Below are 22,971 nucleotides of genomic sequence, written 5' to 3'. Positions count from 1 at the left end.
GAGTGCTCATTCTAGTAATCCTCTGTCTGAATTGTCTTTCCACTCTGAAGAGACTACAAGACCATAAACAAAAGTCCACCAAGTTAGTGGCCTTACAGATGTCCCCATATCTACCCTCAAAGGAGGGCCCTGATGTGGGCCCCTCCCAGTGTTGACGGCCTCCTGAAGGATTTTCTGGTAAACAGCTATTTTATTTCCTTAAGCAGCCTAGGGAAATTAAAATTAAAATTAATGAATAACCTTGAGCAATTCTGGTAGATATTAGAGCCTGAATATGGGATCCTGGGAAAACTGATAAAGCCAGTGAAGAGTGAGAATTCTAACCAGCTTCAGCTCTCCTGAATCTCTGTCTGTAGTGCCCAGTCCAGAGGAGAATAAAACTTGTTATTGTACCTACCTTTACTGTTTGTCCTGGCTGAAAATTAACAAGATTTTTTTGAAAGGACTTTTTTTCCCCCCCAAGGTAGCTCTTTGGCCAGAAATTGGCCAAATTGTAAGCTGATATTCAGAGCCTGGTAAGAATTTTTTTTTAGGCCTTCTCTAAGCTAAATGTACCCAGAGGGAAAGAAAAAAACAAGCAAAAAAACCTTCTGAAGCCTTTGTGGAAGGATTTACTAAAACATTTCAAAGACATATAGCTCTAAATCTAGAACATAGGACTCTTTTAGATTTCCATCTTAGTTGAAGATCTTCTCCCTGTTACAAAGAAGCAAATTGAGAAAAATGTAGTTGGATGGGTGGATCAATCTATAATGTCATTTAAGTTGCAACCTAATCCCCTGAGGAATTAAAAGCAACTGTCCTTACCTTACAAACTTTGCAAAGCCAGAAATGCAGCTCCAAAAACAATTCAAAGTCCACCTGTCCTTTTTACCAACCCCCAAACCTCCCCTATTTATCTTAAAAGGCTTGTGAGTATTGTAAAAATTCTGGCCTTAGAAAACAAAAGTGCTTGGAGGAATTTGCCTTTTTTCCCTGTGCCTTTGAGATGTAAATATTCTTACTTGGTCTTCTCCAGAATTCTTATCTAGGTCATCTCTTTGAAATGCAAACTTCAGAGAGACCATTCTTATCTGGAGGAAAACAAAAGGGGGAAAGGTTGTTTGGAACTTAGACAAGTAAAAGTCTTAAATGTCTTCTCCACAAATATTAGTAAAAAGTTTTAGCCATCTGAGCGGGTAACCTTAACTTATTCCATCTGCCAAAACCATTTGGATCCAGCTTATTCTACAACTAGTTAACTTTGTACCGAATTCATGGCTAAAATTTTAGAACAAAAGCTATGAGCTCTTGGGACTTCCCTGGTGGCGCAGTGGTTAAGAATCTGCCTGCCAATGCAGGGGACACGGGTTCGAGCCCTGCTCTGGGAAGATCCTACAGGCCGCGGAGCAACTAAGCCTGTGCACCACAACTACTGAGCCTGTGCTCTAGAGCCTGCGAGCCACAACTACTGAGCTCACATGTCACAACTACTGAAGCCTGCGCGCCTAGAGCCCATGCTCCGCAACGAGAAAAGCCACCGCAGTGAGAAACCCACGCACCACAACAAAGAGTAGCCCCCGCTCACCGAGAAAGCACACACAGCAACGAAGACCCAATGCAACCAAAAACAAAAAAAAAAAAGCTATGAGTTCTCTGTTTGCATCAGTCTGTATGTTTATATGTGTCTACGTACATATGTTGTAGATGTGTGGTATTTTTCTACCTTAAGGAGGTATTGCCAAAATTAATTTGTAAAAAAAATTCTATTTAATTGGCTTAAAGAAACTTAAGCACATTGAAGAAAAATGCACAACCTGGACCTTCATTGCAGGCTTTCTCTAGTTGCGGCGAGCAGGGCCTACTCTTTGTTGTGGAGCGAGGGCTTCTCATTGTGGTGGCTTCTCTTGTTGAGGAGCATGGGCTCTAGGCACGCAGCCTTCAGTAGTTGTGGCATGCAGGCTCAGTAGTTGTGGCTTGCGGGCTTAAGTTGCTCCATGGCATCTGGGATCTTCTCAGACTAGGGGTCGAACCCGTGTCCCCTGCATTGGCAGGCGGATTCTTAACCACTGCGCCAGCAGGGAAGTGCTTTGGTTTAAGATTTATTTGAGGAATCTTATTGAGGACCATAGCCTGCGAGACAGCCTCTCAGCTCTGAGGAACTGTTCTGAAGAGGTAAGGGAGGAGCCAGGATACACTGACATATTCTGCTGGAAAAAAGACATGTAGTCGAACTGATCTCTGGTGGCCTCGGCCAGCAGCGGCTTGAAGCAGGGTCTTGGTTCCCCAGCCAGAGATTGAAGTCAGGCCACGGCAGTGAAAGAGCTGAATCCTAGCCACTAGACCATGAGGGCCAGTGGCCAGTGAAAATGCCCTGGCCCACTGGCTTTGTAGAAATGAATTTCCACAAGGAGATGGAAAGTAGTGAAACAAGTAGTGTTTATTAGGAGGAAAAAGAGCACATGTGAATAGACACACATGGGCAGGCTCAGAGAGGGAGAGTCGTGCCCCCATGGTAGTTTGGGGCATTTCTTCCGGGTTTCCTCTGGTCAATCATCTTGCTTTGCCCCGCTCTGAGTCCATATTTGGTTTATCTCAGGATCCTCCCCTGTGTGCGTTTGCATCTCTTAGCCAAGATGGAGTCTAGTGAAGAGGCCTATGGGTAGGTTGACATCGTAACAGGGAAGAGCAAATCCTGACTCCATGTTGCATCTGTTTCTTTTACTTTAACCTTTGCTTTTTGTTACTTTACTTCCTCACCTCTTCCCCTTCTCTGTTCTATAAAAGAACCTGGCATCCAGACCCAGATAAGACGGTTTTTTTGGGTACACTTGTCTGCCATCTTCTCAGTCCTCCAGCTTTCCGAATAAAGTCGCTATTCCTTGCCTCAACACCTCATCTCCCGATTTATTGGCCTGTTGTCCGGTGAGCAGAGCGAGCTTGGACTCAGTAACAACATCATCTACTATGGGGCGGTGCCCCCTCCCTTTTTTTTTTTTTTTTTTTCTTTGCACTACACAGGCCTCTTACTGTTGTGGCCTCTCCCGTTGCGGAGCACAGGCTCCGGATGTGCAGGATCAGCGGCCATGGCTCACACGAACCCGTGTTCCCGCATCGGCAGGTGGACTCTCAACCACTGCGCCACCAGGGAAGCCCCCCCCCTCGTCCCTTTTTAATCCCTGAGGAGCCTTTCTGCGCATGTGTAGTCAGGGAGGTCTCCTTGACCTTGAGAATGAGAAATATGTGGACTTTTTTTTTTTTTTTGGCTGCGCTGGGTCTTAGTTGTGGTGCAGGATCTTTGTTGAGTTCTGAGGGATCTTTAGTTGTGGCACGTGGACTCTTAGTTGTGGCATGCAGGCTTCTTAGTTGCAGCATGTGGACTTCTTAGTTGCCACATGTGAACTCTCAGTAGCGGCATGTATGCGGGATCTAGTTCCCGGACCAGGGATTGAACCCAGGCCCCCGGCATTGGGAGTGCAGTCTTACCCACTGGACCACCAGGGAAGTCCCTCTTTATCTTTTATCTGGGCAAGACTCACTCTTCTCTGGCCCTGCCATTACTGTTTTGTTTTGTTTTTTAATTTTTGTTGGAGTATAGTTGATTTACAATGTTGTGTTAGTTTCAGGTGTACAGCAAAGAGCAAAATGAATCAGTTATACATATGCATATATGAACTCTTTTTTTTTTTTTTTACATTCTTTTCCCGTATAGGCCATTACAGAGTATTGAGTAGAGTTCTCTGTGCTATACAGCAGGTTCTTATTAATTATCTATTTTATATATAGTAGTGTGTATATGTCAGTCCCAATCTCTAAATTTATCCCTCCCCTCCCCCCCTTATCCCCTGGTAACCATAAGTTTGTTTTCTACATTCATGACTCTACTTCTGTTTTGTAAGTAAGTTCATTTATACCCTTTTTTTTTAGATTCCACATATAAGCAATATCATATGATATTTGTCTTTCTGTGTCTGACTTACTTCACTCAGCATGACAATCTCTAGGTCACTAGAGGCAAAGTCCAGCTATTTACCCTGTTCCTGTTGTTATTTCTATCTGGAAGTGTAAACAGGAGGCTGGCTGTAAATGTCTAACCTGGAGCCCATCTATCTCCTGCCTCAGAACATCAAAAGATTATTGCTAATCACAAGGAACAGATGCCTCAGGTCAATGATTGCAGTGCTTTCCTATGTATGGGAAGGTGCAAGAATCTGGGTTCATAGAAATTATGTCTTAGAAATGCACCTTAACTATCTAATGCCAATATCCAAAGTGCAGAATGCCTCCTGTTTTTCCCCATCCTGAATTACCCTCAGGGAGCACTGTGGGCTGCTGTAGCTAACGGCTGGATCCTTGTAGAACTGGGATGGTGGGCAACATTGTTCACTGGAATGGCAGGCAAAATTCCCTGTCCACAAGCACTTATATGAATTAAGGATTCCTAAAACTCTCAGAAATATAAAAACTAAACCAAATGTTTTTCAAGTTCATGTGATCTGAGGTAATCTTTGGTAAATAAAAGCTAGTTTAAGTTTGTTGGTTTAATTAAAATAGGTATGTCTTCAGAGTTATCATTAAAAATAATGCAGACATACAACTTTTCTTATTTTTTTTGCGGTACGCGGGCCTCCCACCGCTGTGGCCCCTCCCGCCGTGGAGCACAGGCTCGGGACACGCAGGCTCAGCGGCCATGGCCCACGGGCCCAGCCACTCCGTGGCACATGGGATCCTCCCGAACCGGGGCACGAACCCGCGTCCCCCCCATCGGCAGGCGGACTCCCAACCACTGTGCCACCAGGGAAGCCCAAGACATACAACTTTTATTCCACCTGAGTACACTAGCTAAATAAGTTCATGTTGTTTCTGTTACCAAATTTGTTAGCAAGAAAAACAACTTGGTATGATGACATTTTCATGTTAAGAACAAGTGAATTGGGACTTCCCTGGTGGTCCAGTGGTTAAGAATCTGTCTTGCAATGCAGGGGATGCTGGTTCGATCCCTGGTTGGAGAACTAAGATCCCACATGCCGCGGGGCAACTAAGCCTGCGTGCTACAACTACAGAGCCTGTGTGCTCTGGAGCCTGTGCGCCACAAGTAGAGAGAAGCCTGCACCCCACAATGAAAGATCCCATTTGCCGCAACTAAGATCCAACGCAGCCAAATAAATAAATAGTTTTTTTTTAAAAAAAAGAACAAGTGAATTAAATAGACGTAAATGGGATAGGAGTCTTTAGGTAGGGCTTCCCTGGTGGCGCAGTGGTTGAGAGTTCGCCTGCCGATGCAGGGGACACGGGTTCGTGCCCCGGTCTGCGAAGATCCCACATGCCGCGGAGTGGCTGGGCCTGTGCGCCATGGCCGCTGAGCCTGCGCGTACGGAGCCTGTGCTCCGCAACGGGAGAGGCCACAACAGTGAGAGGCCCGCGTATCACACACACACAAAAAAGAGTCTTTAGGTAAAACACTTCAGCAATTATTTTATTTTATGGCATGTCTACTTAAATAGTTTCCATTATTTAACTTAAATAAGTTAAAGTTAATAATGGACATTTATTAAATATTTAGATCATATAAATATTTTATTTTATTTCAAATAAAATAAGATACTGAAACATTAATCACTGAACATAAGTTAATCCACTTTTGGTTTCCTTATACAAAAAAAAAAAAAAAGACCCTAAATATATTTAGGTCTATTAGTAAAAATCTTTTCTGCTACATTGGAAAATTTACTATGAGGAAGATGTACTCCTAGAAATTACGGAATGTATTTATCTCTGCCAATCCATAGAATGCTAGTGTAAGAGACTGTCCACGATTACTCACTTCTTAGTTTTCACTAGAAATTAAGGATTCTAAGGGTTAAGAATTCTAATTAAGATATGTAATTGAAACTACTTAGAAATAATAAGGGTGAAAGGAAACAACTGTGTATGAAAAGTAGGTAAAGAAAGTAGATGGATTTCCCTGGTGGTGCAGTGGTTAAGAATCCACCTGCCACTGCAGGGGACACAGGTTCGATCCCTGGTCTGGTAAGATCCCACATGCCGCAGAGCAACTAAGCCCATGTGCCACAGCTACTGAGCCTGCACTCTAGACCCCGTGAGCCACAGTGACTGAGCCCGTGTGCCACAAGTACTGAAGCCCACGCACCTAGAGCCCGTGCTCCGCAACAAGAGAAGCTACTACAATGAGAAGCCCCTGCTTGCCGTAACTAGAGAAAGCCCGCGTAGCAACAAAGACCCAATGCAGCCAAAAATAAATAAATAAAAATAAATTTATATTTAAAAAACCCCAATAGTATGCTCTATATTATGCATTCTCAACAGGGGCAATATCAACTCCACCCCCCCCCCCCAAACTGGGCAAAAATTGGTTCTTGGATATAGGCCAAGAAACCTTACATTTCAATGGGATGGATTTCATGACCTTAAGAAAGACATTCTGGGGTTGTAGGAATACAACCCCCCCACCCCCGTCCCATTGGATTTATAATTTTAAGCTTTTTAGGTATATGTCCTAGGAAAGGGAGGTGTTGGCTGGATCAAACGATAAATCTTTTGGCAGTTTTGAGCTTTCACAGGCAGGCCATTTAAGGTGGGCAGGTTCTCCGGGGACACTGCCTTAAGCTGTTAAAAACCATGCCAAAATTTGGTCAAGTCACTTAGTGCAGGGGTTTGAATGGAGTCCTTCTGAGAGTTTTTGCAGTTCTCAATATGCAAGCTGAATTGTTTAGGGGTGAAGGGCACTGATATCTTCAGTTCGTCTTGCAATGCATGAAAAATAAGATGGATTGCTGCATGCATACATTAACCACCATATGATAAAGTAAATATAACAAATGTTACTTGTAGAATCTAGTCTGTCCCCAGTCCCCCATTAGAATGTGAGCTCCCGGAGGGCAGGGACTTTTTCGGCCAGGCACAGGGTAAGCAGTCAGTAAATATTTGGGAAGCGAATACGTGCGAAGCACTAAGAACAAGTAAGCGCTCAGTAAGTGGAAGCGTTCGTGAGTCTATTGTTGCGGGAAACCCGCAAGTTCCGGCCTTGGAAGTGAGGCCGAGGGTGCGCGCGCAGGCCCGGCGTGGTCGCTCTGGCCGCCTGTCGCCTCGGCTCTGTGGTGGGTCCTCCGGGCCACGGAGCATGCGCAGGGCAGCCCCTGTGGGGATCGCTATGGCAGCGGCGTCGCTCTGGGTCGGGCCTCTGCGCTGGCGCCCTGGCAGGGCCGCCTCAGCCGCCGCCGGCACCACTTCCTCTCTGGAATGAGCGGGGTCTCCCGCCGCCGCTCGCCGCGCCCCCCGCCGCTGCCGCCGCATCCCGACTGTGGGCCCGCTCCGGGATCATGCCCCTGACCGCCTACTGCTACCTGCGTGTCGTGGGCAGGGGCAGCTACGGGGAGGTGACGCTCGTGAGGCACCGACGGGACGGCAGGCAGGTCGGCGGAGCTGGGGCCCGGCAGGGGATGGGAGCAGGCAGGGGTTCGCCGAGGGCGCCGTCCAAGGGCTGGGCCCAGATATTCTGAAGGGGACGCGCCTCAGATGGCACTTCTTCTGGGAAATCGTCCCAGACCATCAAGACTAGGCCAGGCCTTCCTGTCATATGCGCCCCGAACTCCTGGCATTCTCTTTGTAGTCGTAATCGGTGTGCTTAATCTGCACACTTTCCCCCAACTCTCGACCGTTCCATGAGAGCGTACACTCCCAGGACCTAACGGCGGCGCCTGGCAAGTATTCCTCCTTCAGTGAAGGGCCCCATACCCCGTCTGACCTGGAGACCTCTGGAGTCGCTCAAAACTCAGCTCGTCACCTTCCCTCCAAACCTCCTCTCATGGTCCCCATTTCAGGGAGTAGCACCACCAACCAGCCAGTTGCCCAAGCTGGACACCTGGGAGTCGTTCTGGGCTCCCCCCCTTACCTTCCCCCACTCCCACCCCTTTATTCGTCTGTCCACTAAGCCAACTGGCCTCTTCTTCATCTCCATGGGTACCTCCCCCATCCAGGACACCATTGTCTCTAGCTAAGCTGTGGCCATGGCCTCCCGCTTGTCCTCCCTGCCACATGACTTGCCCTTCTCCAATTCATCACTTTCATTGCAGTCTCAGTGATCTTTCTAAAACGTGCCTCTAATGTTGCACTTTATCCCATTAGCCTCAGGATAATGAACCATTTCGTAAATACGGTTTATAAACCATATAATGTACAAACTGGGACAATTTGGAAACTGAAAGGAGACACTATTTATAATTACACCAGGACAATGGGACTGCCCCAGACAAACTGAGAGGAGATGGCCCCATAAGTATAAGGTCCTCTCGCCTCTTCTGCCTTGTCTCAGGTGCTGGTCACTGCCTGGAACACAAGCTCAGACATAAGAGATTTATTCAGTGGTCAATGGGGAGGGGGGATTTTTTTGAGCTGAGGATGGGGTACTCGCTGTAATAATAACCCCTCACATTTCAGCAGTAGTTTGTTTACATTTTACAAAGCACATTTATGCTTTGTTACAAAACACATTTATGATTGTGTTTGTTGAATAATGAATTGTTTGGTGTGTCAGTTGATTGAGGGCAATGTATTAGGTGTTGGAGGACGTTGTTTTGTTTTTCTTTTAAGTGAGAATAATTTTGGATGTTGAGGATAGGTGATGTTTAGCCTTATTGGGCCTTGGATCCCTTTGAGTATGTAATGGAATCCACAGACCCATTCTGTCTGCAGATGTATATTCAAGTCATATTGTATGCACCTTTGTAGGGGGAGCTTAGAGGTTAAAGAATTTCTACCGCAGATTTTTTGGTTAATTCAGTGGTATGTTAACATTGACTCATTTTTAGCCATTAATGAAATTGTAAAATGCAGATGGAAAGTATAATTTTTTTGTGACCCCCTACCCTGCTATAAATCTAACTTGTAAAAAGTATCATTAGTGGTAACAAGTCTTTTTCCCAGTTTTGTGCTTTGTGAATAACAAAATGAATAGGTTATGTGGCAGTCTCCAGAAGGTTGGTTTTGAGGACACTCAGGATAATCCTTAAATACTTTTGAATCTATAATACTGTATGTTTGTTTGCATATTGTAAAAACATGTGTCTTTTTTGTAGTATGTCATCAAAAAGCTGAACCTCCGAAATGCCTCCAGCCGAGAGCGGCAAGCTGCTGAACAGGAAGCTCAGCTCTTGTCTCAGTTGAAGCATCCCAATATTGTCACCTACAAGGAGTCGTGGGAGGGAGGGGATGGTCTGCTGTACATCGTCATGGGCTTCTGCGAAGGAGGTGATCTGTACCGAAAGCTCAAAGAGCAGAAGGGGAGGCTTCTGTCTGAGAGTCAGGTGGTGGAATGGTTTGTTCAGATCGCTATGGCTCTGCAGGTACTGTCAGGACTCCTAGCATCCCACTTGCTCCAAGGTGACAGAGAGATGCTTGGTGGATTTTAGGAAAATGCTTCCCCAAATGCTTAATGAAAAGAAAAATTCTTTTAAAAATCCATTTATGAAGTGGACCTAGTTCCTCTTGCTGTAGCACTGAAGTGTTTCTGAATGAGTGATATCTGTATTGAAGCAGACATGGATTTTGTCTGATTGCTGGGAAAGACAATTCTCTATTCATTTAATATTTATAGCAAAATCCATTTTAAGGGCCCTGAATTGACAAAGAGCAAAGAATGTCCATGTTTGTTATCAGTTGGTCAGCTGCATCATACTGAAAGGTGGTTGGGCTAATTAATCTGCCTAAACTGTGGGGCTTTGGGCTTTAACCCTGCTGTGGCAGAGTGAGTAGAAATGTGAAACATGTTTGTGTTTTAATATACACATATTCAAAAGTGAGACTGTTTATGGAATATCACTCTGATATTAGAGAATGTATCTTAGGATTTAAACAATAAAAGTGATATTGTTATAGTTGAAAATATTATTAAGCTGAAGATTTCATGAGTCTGAGAGGAATGTGCATCTGACCTTGTATAAGTTGTCTTTCTACCTTCAGTGAAAGTTTGTAAGCACATTTTTTAACTGGGTCCATATAATTCTAGACGGTATGATTGTCAAGTCACCAGGGAACAATTGTGAAGGAAGCTGGGCAAATTAATGCATGGAACTTAATTTCTTACTTTGGAAAGTTGTAAATTAGACTTTTTATTTAGAGATTATAAAACAATAGTGTTTTGATGTGTAGGTAAGGCTCATCTAAGAGTATAAGGCTCTTTAACTTATACAGTTGTTGATGGTATATAAGAAGTCAGGTATAAATAAGTCAGGTATTAAATATTTATATTTAATAAAATTTTATTTCTCTTCAGTATTTACATGAAAAACACATCCTTCACCGAGATCTAAAAACTCAAAATGTCTTCCTAACAAGAAAAAACATCATCAAAGTGGGTGACCTAGGAATTGCCCGAGTCCTTGAGAACCACTGTGACATGGCTAGCACCCTCATTGGCACACCCTATTACATGAGCCCTGAATTGTTCTCAAACAAACCCTACAACTATAAGGTAGGATTCGGCTGTGTTTGCCAGCTCACCTTGTCTCTACAGCAATATAATTTTAGAACCCATTAGAATAGTAAGTTAGAAGAATTCTCTGTGAATTGGTTTAAGGAAAATGTTTTTTTTTTTTAAGAGGAAAACTAAATAAGGCATTCTGACATTTAACCATTTACTATTTTTTTTTCCTAGTCTGATGTTTGGGCTCTGGGATGCTGTGTTTATGAAATGGCCACCCTGAAGCATGCTTTCAATGCAAAAGACATGAATTCTTTAGTTTATCGGATTATTGAAGGAAAGGTAAAGAATATTCTGGAATTAATTGTTTTTAATATTTGGAGTAAGGTTACTTTAGTGCAGCTTTGAAAGTAGCTACTGAGAAAAGGGAGTAATCATATTGGGTGGATAGTTAAGAATGGTGGGTCCTGTCTGTGGGGAGGGTTGAACTGGAGGAGAAGGGATTGATCGTTTCTTAATATTAATTTATAAGGGTGGCTTAATGGCTCTGAAGAATTGGCTTCTTGAAAACCAGTACCTTATAGACACAGGATGTGCAGGTGCCCTGAGGCTACTGGTAGCTTCACCTAAGCGGTTAAATGAGCCCTGTTTAAAAGGAGTCTACTCTGTTTGGGCTTCCCTGGTGGCGCAGTGGTTAAGAATCCGCCTGTCAATGCAAGGGACACGGGTTTGAGCCCTGGTCTGGGAAGATCCCACATGCCACGGAGCAACTAAGCCCGTGCGCCACAACTACTGAGCCTGTGCTCTAGAGCCCGCGAGCCACAGCTACTGAGGCCCGCGCACCTAGAGCCCGTGCTCTGCAACAAGAGAAGCCACAACAGAGAAGCCTGCGCACCACAACGAAGAGTAGCCCCCACTCACTGCAACTAGAGAAGGCCCACGTGCAGCAACGAAGACCCAACACAGCCAAAAATAAATAAAATAAATTAAAGATTTATTTTAAAAAAAAGAGTCTACTCTGTTTGAACTTCTTGCTCCTTTGATAATCATCACAATCACTAGTAACCAGTTAAAAATTGCAGAAAGCATTATGTATGATAGATGCTAGAGTGACCAACTTTATGTGTCAATTTCATGAGGCTAGTTACCCCCTGCAGTGTCAGGCATCCTCACACCTTTAAGTTTTAAGGCTGTAAATCACCTACTGATTTTAACATTATACCAAGACTCATTTATTTTTTAATTTGAAAAAAACACAGAAAAAGTAAAATTTGCTCATAATTTCACTTCTTAAAGAATCAAACAAGAAAGAGGTGAAATTCCCCTGTTTCCATACATTTCCATCCCTTGGAGATAACCATTGGTAATGATTTGGTGCATAGCCTTCCTGGCTTTTCCCTGTCTTTATAACTCTGGGTGTGTATGTTAAAAAAGTAACTGAAATGGAATCAGGCTATACACACTGGTACACAACGTGCTTTTTTGACTTAATAAATGAGGGACATCTTTCCAGGTCAGTACCTGTAAGTCTTGTATTTTTTTAAAGGCTGCCTGGTATTTTATTAGAAGGGTATACCATACTCTATTCCACAAGTACCCTATGAATGGCCATTTACATTGTTTCCAGTTGTTCACTATTATAAGAAAAATACTGCAGTGAATATCCTGGTACATAAATCTTTAGGAACTCATGCTTTTATTTATGAAGGAGAGGGTCCTCAAATGGGACTGCTGGTTTGAAGGATATATTTTATAATTTTACAACTTGCTGTTATAACCAGGATGCCAGATATGCTTCCTGTAGACTAATATGCTGGTTATTTTCTGCTGTGGATAATGATTTAAAAAATATATCTTGGGAAACCTCTACCTTCTTTTACTTTTCACAAGACTGTTAGTCATACTTATGGTATTATTTCTCTTTGTAGCTGCCACCAATGCCGAAAGATTACAGCCCAGAGCTGGCAGAAATAATAAGAACCATGCTGAGCAAAAGGCCTGAAGAAAGACCTTCTGTGAGGAGCATCCTAAGGCAGCCTTACATAAAGCGCCAAATATCCTTGTTTTTGGAGGCCACGAAGGCGTAAGATATTTCCCTTGCAAATAGGTCAGCTAAATAGATGGAATAAAAGAGGGTGACTTTTATAATTTTCGTGTATGAGAGTTTATGGTGAGTTTTTTAAAAACACGAAGTAGAATTGCATGATTAGAACAAGTGTTGAGATTTGTTTAATTGCTAAAATCAAAAATCTAGAGAACCATTGGAGTAATCACTTTCACATTCCTCTGGGAGTTCCAAGACATATTGAGTACGATCCTTTTAAAAGGATGTATGCTTTATTATTTATTTATTTATTTATTTATTTGCGGTACGCGGGCCTCTCACTGTTGTGGCCTCTCCCGTTGCGGAGCACAGGCTCTGGACGCGCAGGCTCAGCGGCCAAGGCTCACGGGCCTAGCCACTCTGCAGCATGTGGGATCTTCCCGGACCGGGGCATGAACCCCTGTCCCCTGCATCAGCAGGCGAACTCTCAACCACTGTGCCACCAGGGAAGCCCAAGGATGTAGGTTTTAGAAATCATATTAAAATGAGAGATCATCTAAGAAGCCTATTATTACATTATGTACTATGTAAGATAATAGTCACATTTAAAAAATAAAGAGGTTCCCTCTTTACTCATATAACTTCTCAAGGGGATAGAATTCCTTCTTTGACTTTCAGGTCCTACCTTCATAAATAGCTGTTCTAGGATCTGAGACTTAGAGCTGGACAAGACCTTCACAGTCCTTGTCTTTTGACATGTTAAATTTGGGAGGCAATGCTAGAGAGGGCCTGGGGGATAAAGAAGGGTCGTATTTTTGTTTACATTGCTTATAATTTCCTACCTACAGACCTTTGGCTTTCTGCAGCTCTGGTCTTCATGCTCCCCTTGAATTCTCCAGAGGTTTAGCTCCTTTGGAAAATGTCACACTTAAACAGTTGGGGATATTATTCCTGTATACATTTATTCTACAAGTCAAGGCCAAGTATACCAATCATTTTTACTTTCAAATTTGGCAAAGCAGTTGTGGTATTATTACAAATGTGAAATTTGAAGATGAAAATTATCCTGGCACTTCTAATTGTGAGGCAAGTTTTCATAGGTTTTAAATTTTAGAATAATATTGTATTTACAGAAGAGTTGCAGAGATAGAACAGAGTTTCTGTATAACCCTCACCCAGTTTCTCCTATCAACATCTTATGTTACCATGGTACATTTGTCAGAACTAAGAAAACAACATCAGTATCTTATGTTGACTGAATCCAGACTTCACTTGGCTTACACCAGTTTTTCTACTAGTGTCCTTTTTCTGCTTCAGGATCCAGTCCAGCATACCATATTACTCCTCATTTCTCCTTAGTCAACTTGGGTCTCTGACAGTTTCTCACTTTCTTTGTTTTTCATGACCTTGATTGTTTTTGGAGATTACTGGTCAAATGTTTTGTAGAACACCCACTGGTTTTTAGAAGACTCCTATCTATAAAAGGAGCAGTTCTATGGGAATTCCCTGGCAGTCCAGTGGTTAGGACTCCACGCTTCCACTGCAGGGGACCCGAGTTCAATCCCTGGTCAGGGAACTAAGATCCCACAAGCCACATGGCACAGCCAAAAAAGAAAAAAAAAAGAAAAGAAAAGAAAGAAAGAAATAAAACAAGCCGTTCTAAGAGGGAGTGTAACATGTATGCACATTTCCTCATATATATAGAAACCTTTAACCTTCACTGTACTGATAATAACTTTTTCTTCTTTTCTTCCTCATAAAGAAAAAACTCCAAAAATAATATTAAAAATGACGACTCTAAATCCAAGCCTGTGGCTACAGTGGTTTCTGGAAAGGCTGAATTAAGTCATGAAGCCGTTCCCCCTCAACCACACTCTTCTGAGGGCTCCAAGACATATGTAATGGTACGTCTCATTCTAAAGGATATGTGTTCTAGAAACTGTATTAAAATGATAGGTTACCTAAGCTAGTTATTCTATGTGAAATGACTAAGCTTCATTAGATTTCTGTTGTGTAAGTAGTTTTGTATTGTAAAGAAGGAATACTGGTGAAGTATTCAAAGTGCCTATTAAAATGTTCATGAAGTCAGTGCTGTAATAACTTTAAGAAGTTTTTTTTAATTGAGGTGGAATTTATATAACATAAAGTTAACCATTTTAAAGTGAACAATTAATTGCATTTAGTATATTCACAGTATTGTGCGACCGTCACCTCTATCTCATTCCAAAACATTTTCATCACCCCAAAAGGAAACCTCATACCCATTAGGTCGTCACTCCTCCTCCATCCAGCCCCTGTAAAACACCAGTGTTCTCTGTTTGTATGGGTTTGCCTATTCTGAATATTTGATATAAATGGAATCATACAATATGTAACCTTTTGTGTCTGGCTTCTTTCACTTAGCATGTTCTTGAGGTTCATCCAGGTAGTATATATCAATACTTCATTTATTTTTATGTCTAAATAATACTCCATTGTATGTATATACCACAGTTTGTTTATCCATTCATTCATTGGTAGATATTGGGTTGTTTTCACCTTTTGGCTTTTGCTATGAACATTTATGTACAATGTTTGAGTATCTGTTTTCAGTTCTCTTGGGTATAATATCTAGGAGAGTAATTGCTGAGTCATATGGTAATTCTATGTTTAACTTTTTGAGGAATGACCACATTGTTTTTCCTTTGTGGTTGCACCATTTCATGTTTTTATCAGCAATCCCTGAGAATTCCAGTTTCTCTACAACTTCACCAACTCTTGTTATTTTCTGTTTTTCTGATTCTAGCCATCCTAGTGGATGTGGAGTGGTATGTTATTGTAGTTCTGATTTGCATTTGACTAATGACATAGAACTTGTTGGCCATTTGAATGCCTTCTTTGGAGAAATATCTATTAAGCCTGTTGCCCATTTTTTAATTGGGTTTTTTATTTTTTATTATTGAGTTCTAAGAGTTCTTTCTATATTATAGATACTAGACCCTCATCAGATATATTACTTACAAATATTTCCTCCCGTTCTTTAGGTTGTCCTTTCACTTTCTTGATAACGTCCTTTTATGCACAAATGTTTTTAATTTTGATGAAGTCTAATTTATTTGTTTTTTACTTTTGTTGCCCATGCTCATATCTAAGAATCCCTTGCCAAATCCAAGGTCATGAAGATGTATGCCTATGTTTTCTCCTAGGATTTTTATAGTTTTAGCTCTTATATTTAGGTTATTGATCATTAAAAAAATTTTGTTATGGTAAAATATAAGTAATATAAAATTTGCCATTTTGTACCATTTTTAAATTAATTAATTATTTATTTTCATTTTGTACCGTTTTTAAGCATACAATTCAGTGGTCTTAATTACATTCACAATGTTGTGCAGCCATCACCATATCTTCCAAAACCTTTTCATCATTCCAAACAGAAACTCTGTACCCATTAAGGTCTAACTCCCCATTGCCTCTACTCCCAGACCCTGGTAACCTCTGATCTACTTTCTCTGAATTTTCCTGTTCTAGATACCTCATATAAATGGAATCATACAACATTTGTTCTTTTGTGTCTAGCTTATTTCACTTAGCAAGTTTTCAAACATTATCCATATTGTAGCATGTATCAGAATTTCATTCCTTTCTATGGCTTTATAATATTCCGCTGTATGTATATACCACATTTTGTTTATCCATTCATCTGCTGATGGACATTTGGGTTGTTTCCATCTTCTGGCTGTTGTGAATAATGCTGCTATAAACATTAGTGTACAAATATCTGAGTCCCTACTTTTAGTTCTTGGGACAAATACCTGGGAGTGGGATTGTTGGGTCTTATGATTATTCCATGTTTAACTTTCTGAGGAAACTGCTATTCCATTTTGAGTTGGTTTTTTTTTTTTTTTTTTGCGGTATGCGGGCCTCTCACTGCTGTGGCCTCTCCCGTTGCTGAGCACAGGCTCCGGACGCACAGGCTCAGCAGCCATGGCTCATGGGCCTAGCCGCTCTGCGGCATGTGGGATCCTTCCGGACCGGGGCACGAACCCATGTCCCCTGCATCGGCAGGCGGACTCCCAACCACTGCGCCACCAGGGAAGCCCCTTGAGTTAATTTTCTAATATGGTGTGAGGAGTGCTATAATAACTTGGAAGCATGTTTTCATTCAGGGTGAAGACAAATATTTGTCCCAGGAGAAACCCATAGTCATTGGCCCCTTGAAGACACCCCCACGTCTGAAAGGCCACACCTACAAACCAGACATAAGCAATACTGCAGAATCGCTAGCCACGATCAGTAGGGTGAATATTGACATCTTACCTGCAGAAAGGAGGAACTCAGTGAACAACAGCTTAGTTCAAGAGAATCAACGAAGACACTTAGATGCCTCTAATGAGCTAGAAGGTAAATGTACTATTTCTCAAGTGAAAGAGAGGCTGCAGGATAACACTAAATCCAGTGCTCAACCTGGAAACCGAATTTCCACATGGTCCATTGACTATGTCACTGGAGAAAGGAATGACCCAGTGAAGCCTCTGCAGCCCCTAAACAAAGACCAAAATTTATCAAAGGACCAGGTGAGTGATATTGGTTTCAGAAAGAAGACTGGAAAGTGTGGTTACAAAGGTGTGGGTTGTGTTCTTTGGTTGTGCTTTTAGTTGTGGTTTTAGGAAAATCAGTTGTTCCCATATAACAGTTTAAACATGACAGAACCAAAGGATAGGACCCAAGGAATTCTTAGATCCTTTCTGTGCCCTGGTGTAGGGTACTTGCCATTTGCCATTAGTGTGTTTTTTCCTATTTCTACATCATTCTTTTGTAAGTTCTCCAAGTCAATGGACAGTTCCAACAATTAGGTAATATCACATTCCTTCTTGCTTTTAAAAGTTAGTGGATTTGTCTGATTTTTTAAGTTAAGGAATTAAAAAAACATATTTTATGTGTTGGAACCAAAGGAGAAGGAAGAAGAGAAGAAAAGGAACAGAACAAAAGGATTTTGATACTGAGAGACTATTCTGAGTAAATTTAAAGGGTATCTTCTACTTGAACATGGAAAGAAGCCTAAATTAGATGAAGCATGGTAATAGCTAAGGATTAGAAAGAAAGCCAGAACATTTGATTAACTTCACATTTTTATTTGTAAAATATTTAAAGAATATATTTAATGTATATATTGACTATATTTTTATAATCTATATATATTTAAACTTTATATATTACATACATTTTCATATTTAACACTTTTATATAAATGTATATAACTATTTTATATGTCTATAGTCAAATGTTTTTATCTATTTTATTTATGGCTGTTTGGGTCTTTGTTGCTGCGTGTGGGCTTTCTCTAGTTGCAGTGAGCAGGGGCTACTCTTCATTGTGTTGCACAGGCTTCTCATTGTGGTGGCTTCTCTTGTTGCGGAGCACGGGCTCTAGGCATGCAGGTTTCAGTAGTTGTGGTACGTGGGCTCAGTAGTTGTGGCTCGTGGGCTCTAGTGCACAGGCTCAGTAGTTGTGGCGCACGGGCTTAGTTGCTCCACGGCGTGTGGGATATTCTCAGACCAGGGCTCGAACCTGTGTCCCCTGCATTGGCAGGCGGATTCTTAACCACTGTGCCACCAGGGAAGTCCCTCAAGTGTTTTTAATAAGGTTTTGTTTTTATAGAAAAGTACAAGTATGATGCTCTTTTCATTTAAACTCATTGAATTGAAACCAAAATTTAGTCTTAAACATTCTCTGGACACTGGAATCCTTAGTACTTTATAGATAAAATTATATATGTCCTGCTTGTTCTGCTTGACTGTCAAATTATATTCAAGTTCGCTTCTTTTATTTTTTTCCATAATTATTTAAAAAATTTTTAAAGTGCCAATTCAGTGGTTTTTAGTATATTTATAAAGTTGTACATTCACTGCTATTATCTGTTTCCAGAACATTTCCATCACCTCAAAAAGAAACCCCATACTCAATACTAGTCACTCTCCATTCCTCCTTGTCTCTAGCCCTTGGCAACCATTGTCTGTATGAATTTGCCTATTCTCAATATTTCATATAAATGGAATCATACAGATATGGCCTTTTGTATCTGGCTTCTTTTATTTAGCATAATGCTTTCAAGGTTATATCCATGTTGTAGCCTGTACCAGTATTTCATTTCTTTTTATTGCCAAATAAATTCTACCATATGTATATTTCATATTTTATTTATCTATTCATCAGTTGATGAACATTTGAGTTTTTTTCACTTTTCACTATGGATAAAGTTGCTTTGAACATTCGTACAAGTTTTTGTGTGGACATATGTTTTCAGTTCTCTTGGGTATATACCTAGGAGTGGAATTGCTGGATCATATGGTGACTCTATGTTTAACTTTTTTTTTTTTTTTTTTTTTTTGCGGTATGCAGGCCTTTCACTGTTGTGGCCTCTCCCGTTGCGGAGCACAGGCTCCGGACGCACAGGCTCAGCAGCCATGGCTCACTGGCCCAGCCGCTCCACGGCATGTGGGATGTTCCTAGACCAGGGCACGAACCCGTGTCCCCTGCATCGGCAGGCGGACTCTCAACCACTGCGCCACCAGGGAAGCCCTATGTTTAACTTTCTGAGGAACTGCAGAACTGTTTTCCAAAGCAACTATATCATTTTACTTCCCATCAGCAATGTATGAGAGTTGTAATTTCTCCACATCCTCACCAACACTTATTTTCTGTGTTTTTTGTTTTGTTTTGTTTTGTTTAGTCATCCTGGAAGTGGTATCTTATTGTGGTTTTGATTTGCACCTCCCTAATGACTAATGTTGTTGAGCATCTTTTCATGGCTTATTGGCCATTTTTATACCTACTTTGGAGAAATATCTATTCAAATCCTTTGCCCATTTTTAAATTGGTTTATTTATCTTTTTATTGTTGAGTAGTAGGAGTTCTTTATCAGTTATAAATGTCAGTCCCCTATCAGATATAAGATTCAAAAATATTGTCTCCCATTCTGTGGATTGTCTTCACTTTCTTTTTAAAGTATATTTTATTTTATTTTATTTTGACTGCGCCATGCAGCATGTGGGATCTTAGTTCCCTGACCAGGGATCGAACCTGTGCCCCCTGCAGTGGAAGTGCAGAGTCTTAACCACTGGACCACCAGGGAAGTCCCATCTTCACTTTCATTTTTTTAATTATTTATTTATTTTTTCTTTATTACTTTTTTGGCTGCGTTGGGTCTTAGTTGCAGCATGCGGGGCCTTCGTTGAGGCGTGCGGCATCTTTCGTTGTGGCGCGCAGTCTTCTCTCTAGTTGTGGCACATGGGCTCCAGGGTGTGTAGGCTCCAGAAAGCGTGGGCTCTGTAGTTTGCAGCATGTGGGCTCTGTCATTGAGGCGTGCGAGCTCAGTAGCTGTGGCGCGCAGGCGTAGTTGCGCCACAGCGTGTGGGATCTTAGTTCCCCAACCAGGGATTGAACCTGCGTCCCCTGCATTGGAAGGCGGATTCTTTACCACTGGACCCCCAGGGAAGTCCCCCATCTTCACTTTCTTGATGGTGTCCTTTGGAGCATAAAAGTTTTAAAATTTGATGAAATCTAGTTTTGTCTATTTTTTCTTTTGTTGCTTCTGCTTTTAGTGTCATGAAGATTTCTCCCATAATTTCTTTTAAGAGTTCATAATTTTAACTCTTACATTTAGGTCTGAGATCTATTTTGAGTTAATTTTTGTGTGTGATGTGAAGAAAGGGTTCTACTTCATTCTTTTGTATGTAGATATCCACTTGTCCCAGTACCATTTGTTAAAAGATTATTCTTTTCCCATTGAATTTTCTTGGGACCCTCATTGAAAGTCAGTAGACCCTAAATATGATCATTTAATTTTATACTCTCAATTCTGTACCACTGATTTTTCTATCTGTATGTCAGTAACACAATTACTGTAGGTTTATAGTAAGTGTTTTTTTTTTTTTTTTTGGCCATGCTGCGCGGCTTACAGGATCTCAGTTCCCTGACTAGGGATTGCATCCGGGCCACAGCAGTGAAAATCCGAAATCCTAACCACTAGGCCACCAGGGAATTCACTGTAGTAAGTTTTGAAATTGGAAAGGTTAAGTCTTCCAACTTTATTCTTAATTTTCAGTACTGTTTTGGCTATATGGGGTCCTTTGCATTTCCATATGAATTTTAAGATTAGCTTGTCAATTTCTGCAAAAAAGCCTGGGGTTTTGACATGGATTTTACTGAATCTGTAGATTATTTGCAGATTATTGCTATCTCAATATGTATCTTCCAACTCATGAACATAGGATATCTTTCTATTTTCTTTAGGTCTTCTTCAGTTTCTTACAATGATGTTTTGTTGTTTTAAGTGTATAAGTCTTGCACTTCTTTTGTTAAATTCATTTCTAAGTATTTTGCTCCATTGGCTTCCCTTGTGGCGCAGTGGTTAAGAATCCGCCTACCAGTGCAGGGGACATGGGTTTGAGCCCTGGGCAGGGAAGGTCCCACATGCCGTGGAGCAACTAAGCCCGTGCACCACAGCTACGGAAGCCTGCGTGCCTAGAACCCATGCTCCACAACAAAAGAAGCCACTGCAGTGAGAAGCCTGCACACTGCAACAAAGAGTAGCCCCTGCTCACCACAACAAGAGAAAGTGTGCGCAGCAACGAAGACCGAACGCAGCCAAAAGTAAAGAAATAAATTTAAGTATTTTGTTCTGATACTATTGTAAATGGAATGATTTCCATAGTGTTCATTGCTTGTGTATAGAAATACAATTAATTTTTATATATTGTCTTTATATCCTACAGCCTTACTTAACTCATTTATTGGTTCTAATAACTTTTTAGTAATGGACTCCTTAGAATTTTCTGAATACAGTATCACATCATCTGCAAATAGAGATTTTTCCTTTTCAATCTGGATTTCTTTTATTTATTTATTTTTTCTTGTCTGATTGCCCTGGCTAGAACCTCTAGTACAGTGTTGAATAGGAGTGATAAGAATGGACATCCCTGTCTTGTACCTGATCAAATATGTTTCTTACATCAGGCTTTTAGAGTAGATTTTTTTGTTTTTTTGATAGAATTTCATGTCCAGCATTTCTTTGTTGTTGTTGTCGTTATTTTGTTGTTGATAAAAGTGGAAGAACTTTTTTTAGGACCAATTGGATTTCATGGAGAAACTCCTTAAGTCATTTGTTCAGGTACTCTTATATGTATAAGCTTTATTTTGAATATTCTATACTTAATACCAGCAGAGAAACATTTATTTCACTCTTCAGAATTAAATCAGTTACTGTTTATTATCTGGGTATCCTTGCATAGCTAGTATATGACACTGTTCCTTTTTCTAAAATGTACCACATAGTGGGCTCTTGATAAAAATGTGTTGATTGGGCTTCCCTGGTGGCGCAGTGGTTGAAAGTCCACCTGCCGATGCAGGGGACACAGGTTCGTGCCCTGGTCTGGAAGATCCCACATGCTGCGGAGCGGCTGGGCCTGTGAGCCATGGCTGCTGAGCCTGCGCGTCCGGAGCCTGTGCTCCGCAACGGGAGAGGCTACAACAGTGAGAGGCCCGCGTACCGCAAAAAAAAAAAAAAAAAAAAAAATTAATGTAAGAAGCTATTTTATTTTAATGTTTGGTGTGCATTAGTTTCTAAAACCAGTTATCCAAATAAAACACTAAGTCCTTGGTGATCTTCATAATTTAAAAGTTAACTTATTTTATCTTTACTACTGCTAGTAATAGCTCCTGGTTTCTGAGCATCTAATATGTGTTAGATGTGATCTTAAGTACTATAGTGCACAATCTCCTCTAATCCTCCAGTAGTCACATGATGTGTGTGACGCATTATACCCATTTATAGATAAGGAAACAGAGGTTCGGGGAGATATGACTCCATCTGAATCCAAGCTCGTGATCTTTTCATGGTGCTTTTTAGAGGGCATCCAAATAACTAATGTTTACTTGGGAAGTATGTGTATATTAAATTGGATTTCATTTAAAACATTTGTTAGTTTTCTGAATTGCAAACCTATTAAAAGTTATAAAAAGATTTTTAAAAAACTAAATGAACATTGGTAGTTTCAGGTTAATAACAATCTGAGTAATTTAATTAAAATAATTATTTTTATTTGGGAAAAGAGAAGAAAACCCAGAATATGTAGATAACTGATGCCATCATTCTGTCTTTGCCTGTCAACACTGAAAATAAGCATTCATTTTGAAAAAGACAGCTCCTCCTTCTTTCATTTATAATTTTAGAAGTAGATATGGCAGGTTTGGCTATTTGGAAGTTCAAAAGACTGTTTCATTATTCTATTTTGTTTTTTTGTTTGTTTCATTTTATTATTTTTAAGGATCAAGTTGCTGGTGAATGTGTTATAGAAAAAGAGGACAGAATCCACCCAACTTTACAGCCACACAGCTCTGGGTCTGAACCTTTCCTGTCTCAACAGCGGCGGCAGAAGAAAAGAGAACATACTGAGCATAGTGAGGAAGAGAGACAGGTCAGCAGAGATCTCTTTGGAATAAGTCATTGTGCTGCTGCTTGGGAAACAGA

General features: G+C 41.1%; 1 protein-coding gene across 3 annotated transcripts in view; it reads left to right on the top strand.

Annotated features, from left to right (window-relative positions):
* NEK4 (NIMA related kinase 4) overlaps positions 1–22,971 on the top strand; it is a 54,951-nt gene that overhangs the window by 1,353 nt on the left and 30,627 nt on the right. Inside the window, exons 1-8 of one of the 3 annotated variants that reach the window (XM_082664216.1) lie at positions 7,153–7,412; positions 9,075–9,341; positions 10,271–10,468; positions 10,652–10,759; positions 12,346–12,500; positions 14,224–14,365; positions 16,610–17,017; positions 22,769–22,918. In XM_082664216.1, the coding sequence (XP_082520342.1) occupies positions 7,320–7,412; positions 9,075–9,341; positions 10,271–10,468; positions 10,652–10,759; positions 12,346–12,500; positions 14,224–14,365; positions 16,610–17,017; positions 22,769–22,918 (1,521 nt within the window). In that variant the 5' untranslated portion in view covers positions 7,153–7,319. Of the gene's footprint in view, positions 1–7,152; positions 7,413–9,074; positions 9,342–10,270; positions 10,469–10,651; positions 10,760–12,345; positions 12,501–14,223; positions 14,366–16,609; positions 17,018–22,768; positions 22,919–22,971 lie in introns of those variants that run through there. The other 2 variants (XM_082664217.1, XM_082664218.1) reach the window with 2 other exon arrangements.

Source organism: Grampus griseus, assembly GCF_964374135.1.
Source record: "Grampus griseus genome assembly, chromosome: 10".
In the NCBI taxonomy this organism is placed as follows: domain Eukaryota; kingdom Metazoa; phylum Chordata; class Mammalia; order Artiodactyla; family Delphinidae; genus Grampus; species Grampus griseus.
The sequence above is the reverse complement of the archived record's forward strand: the minus strand, read 5'-3'. Positions and strand labels throughout refer to the sequence as shown.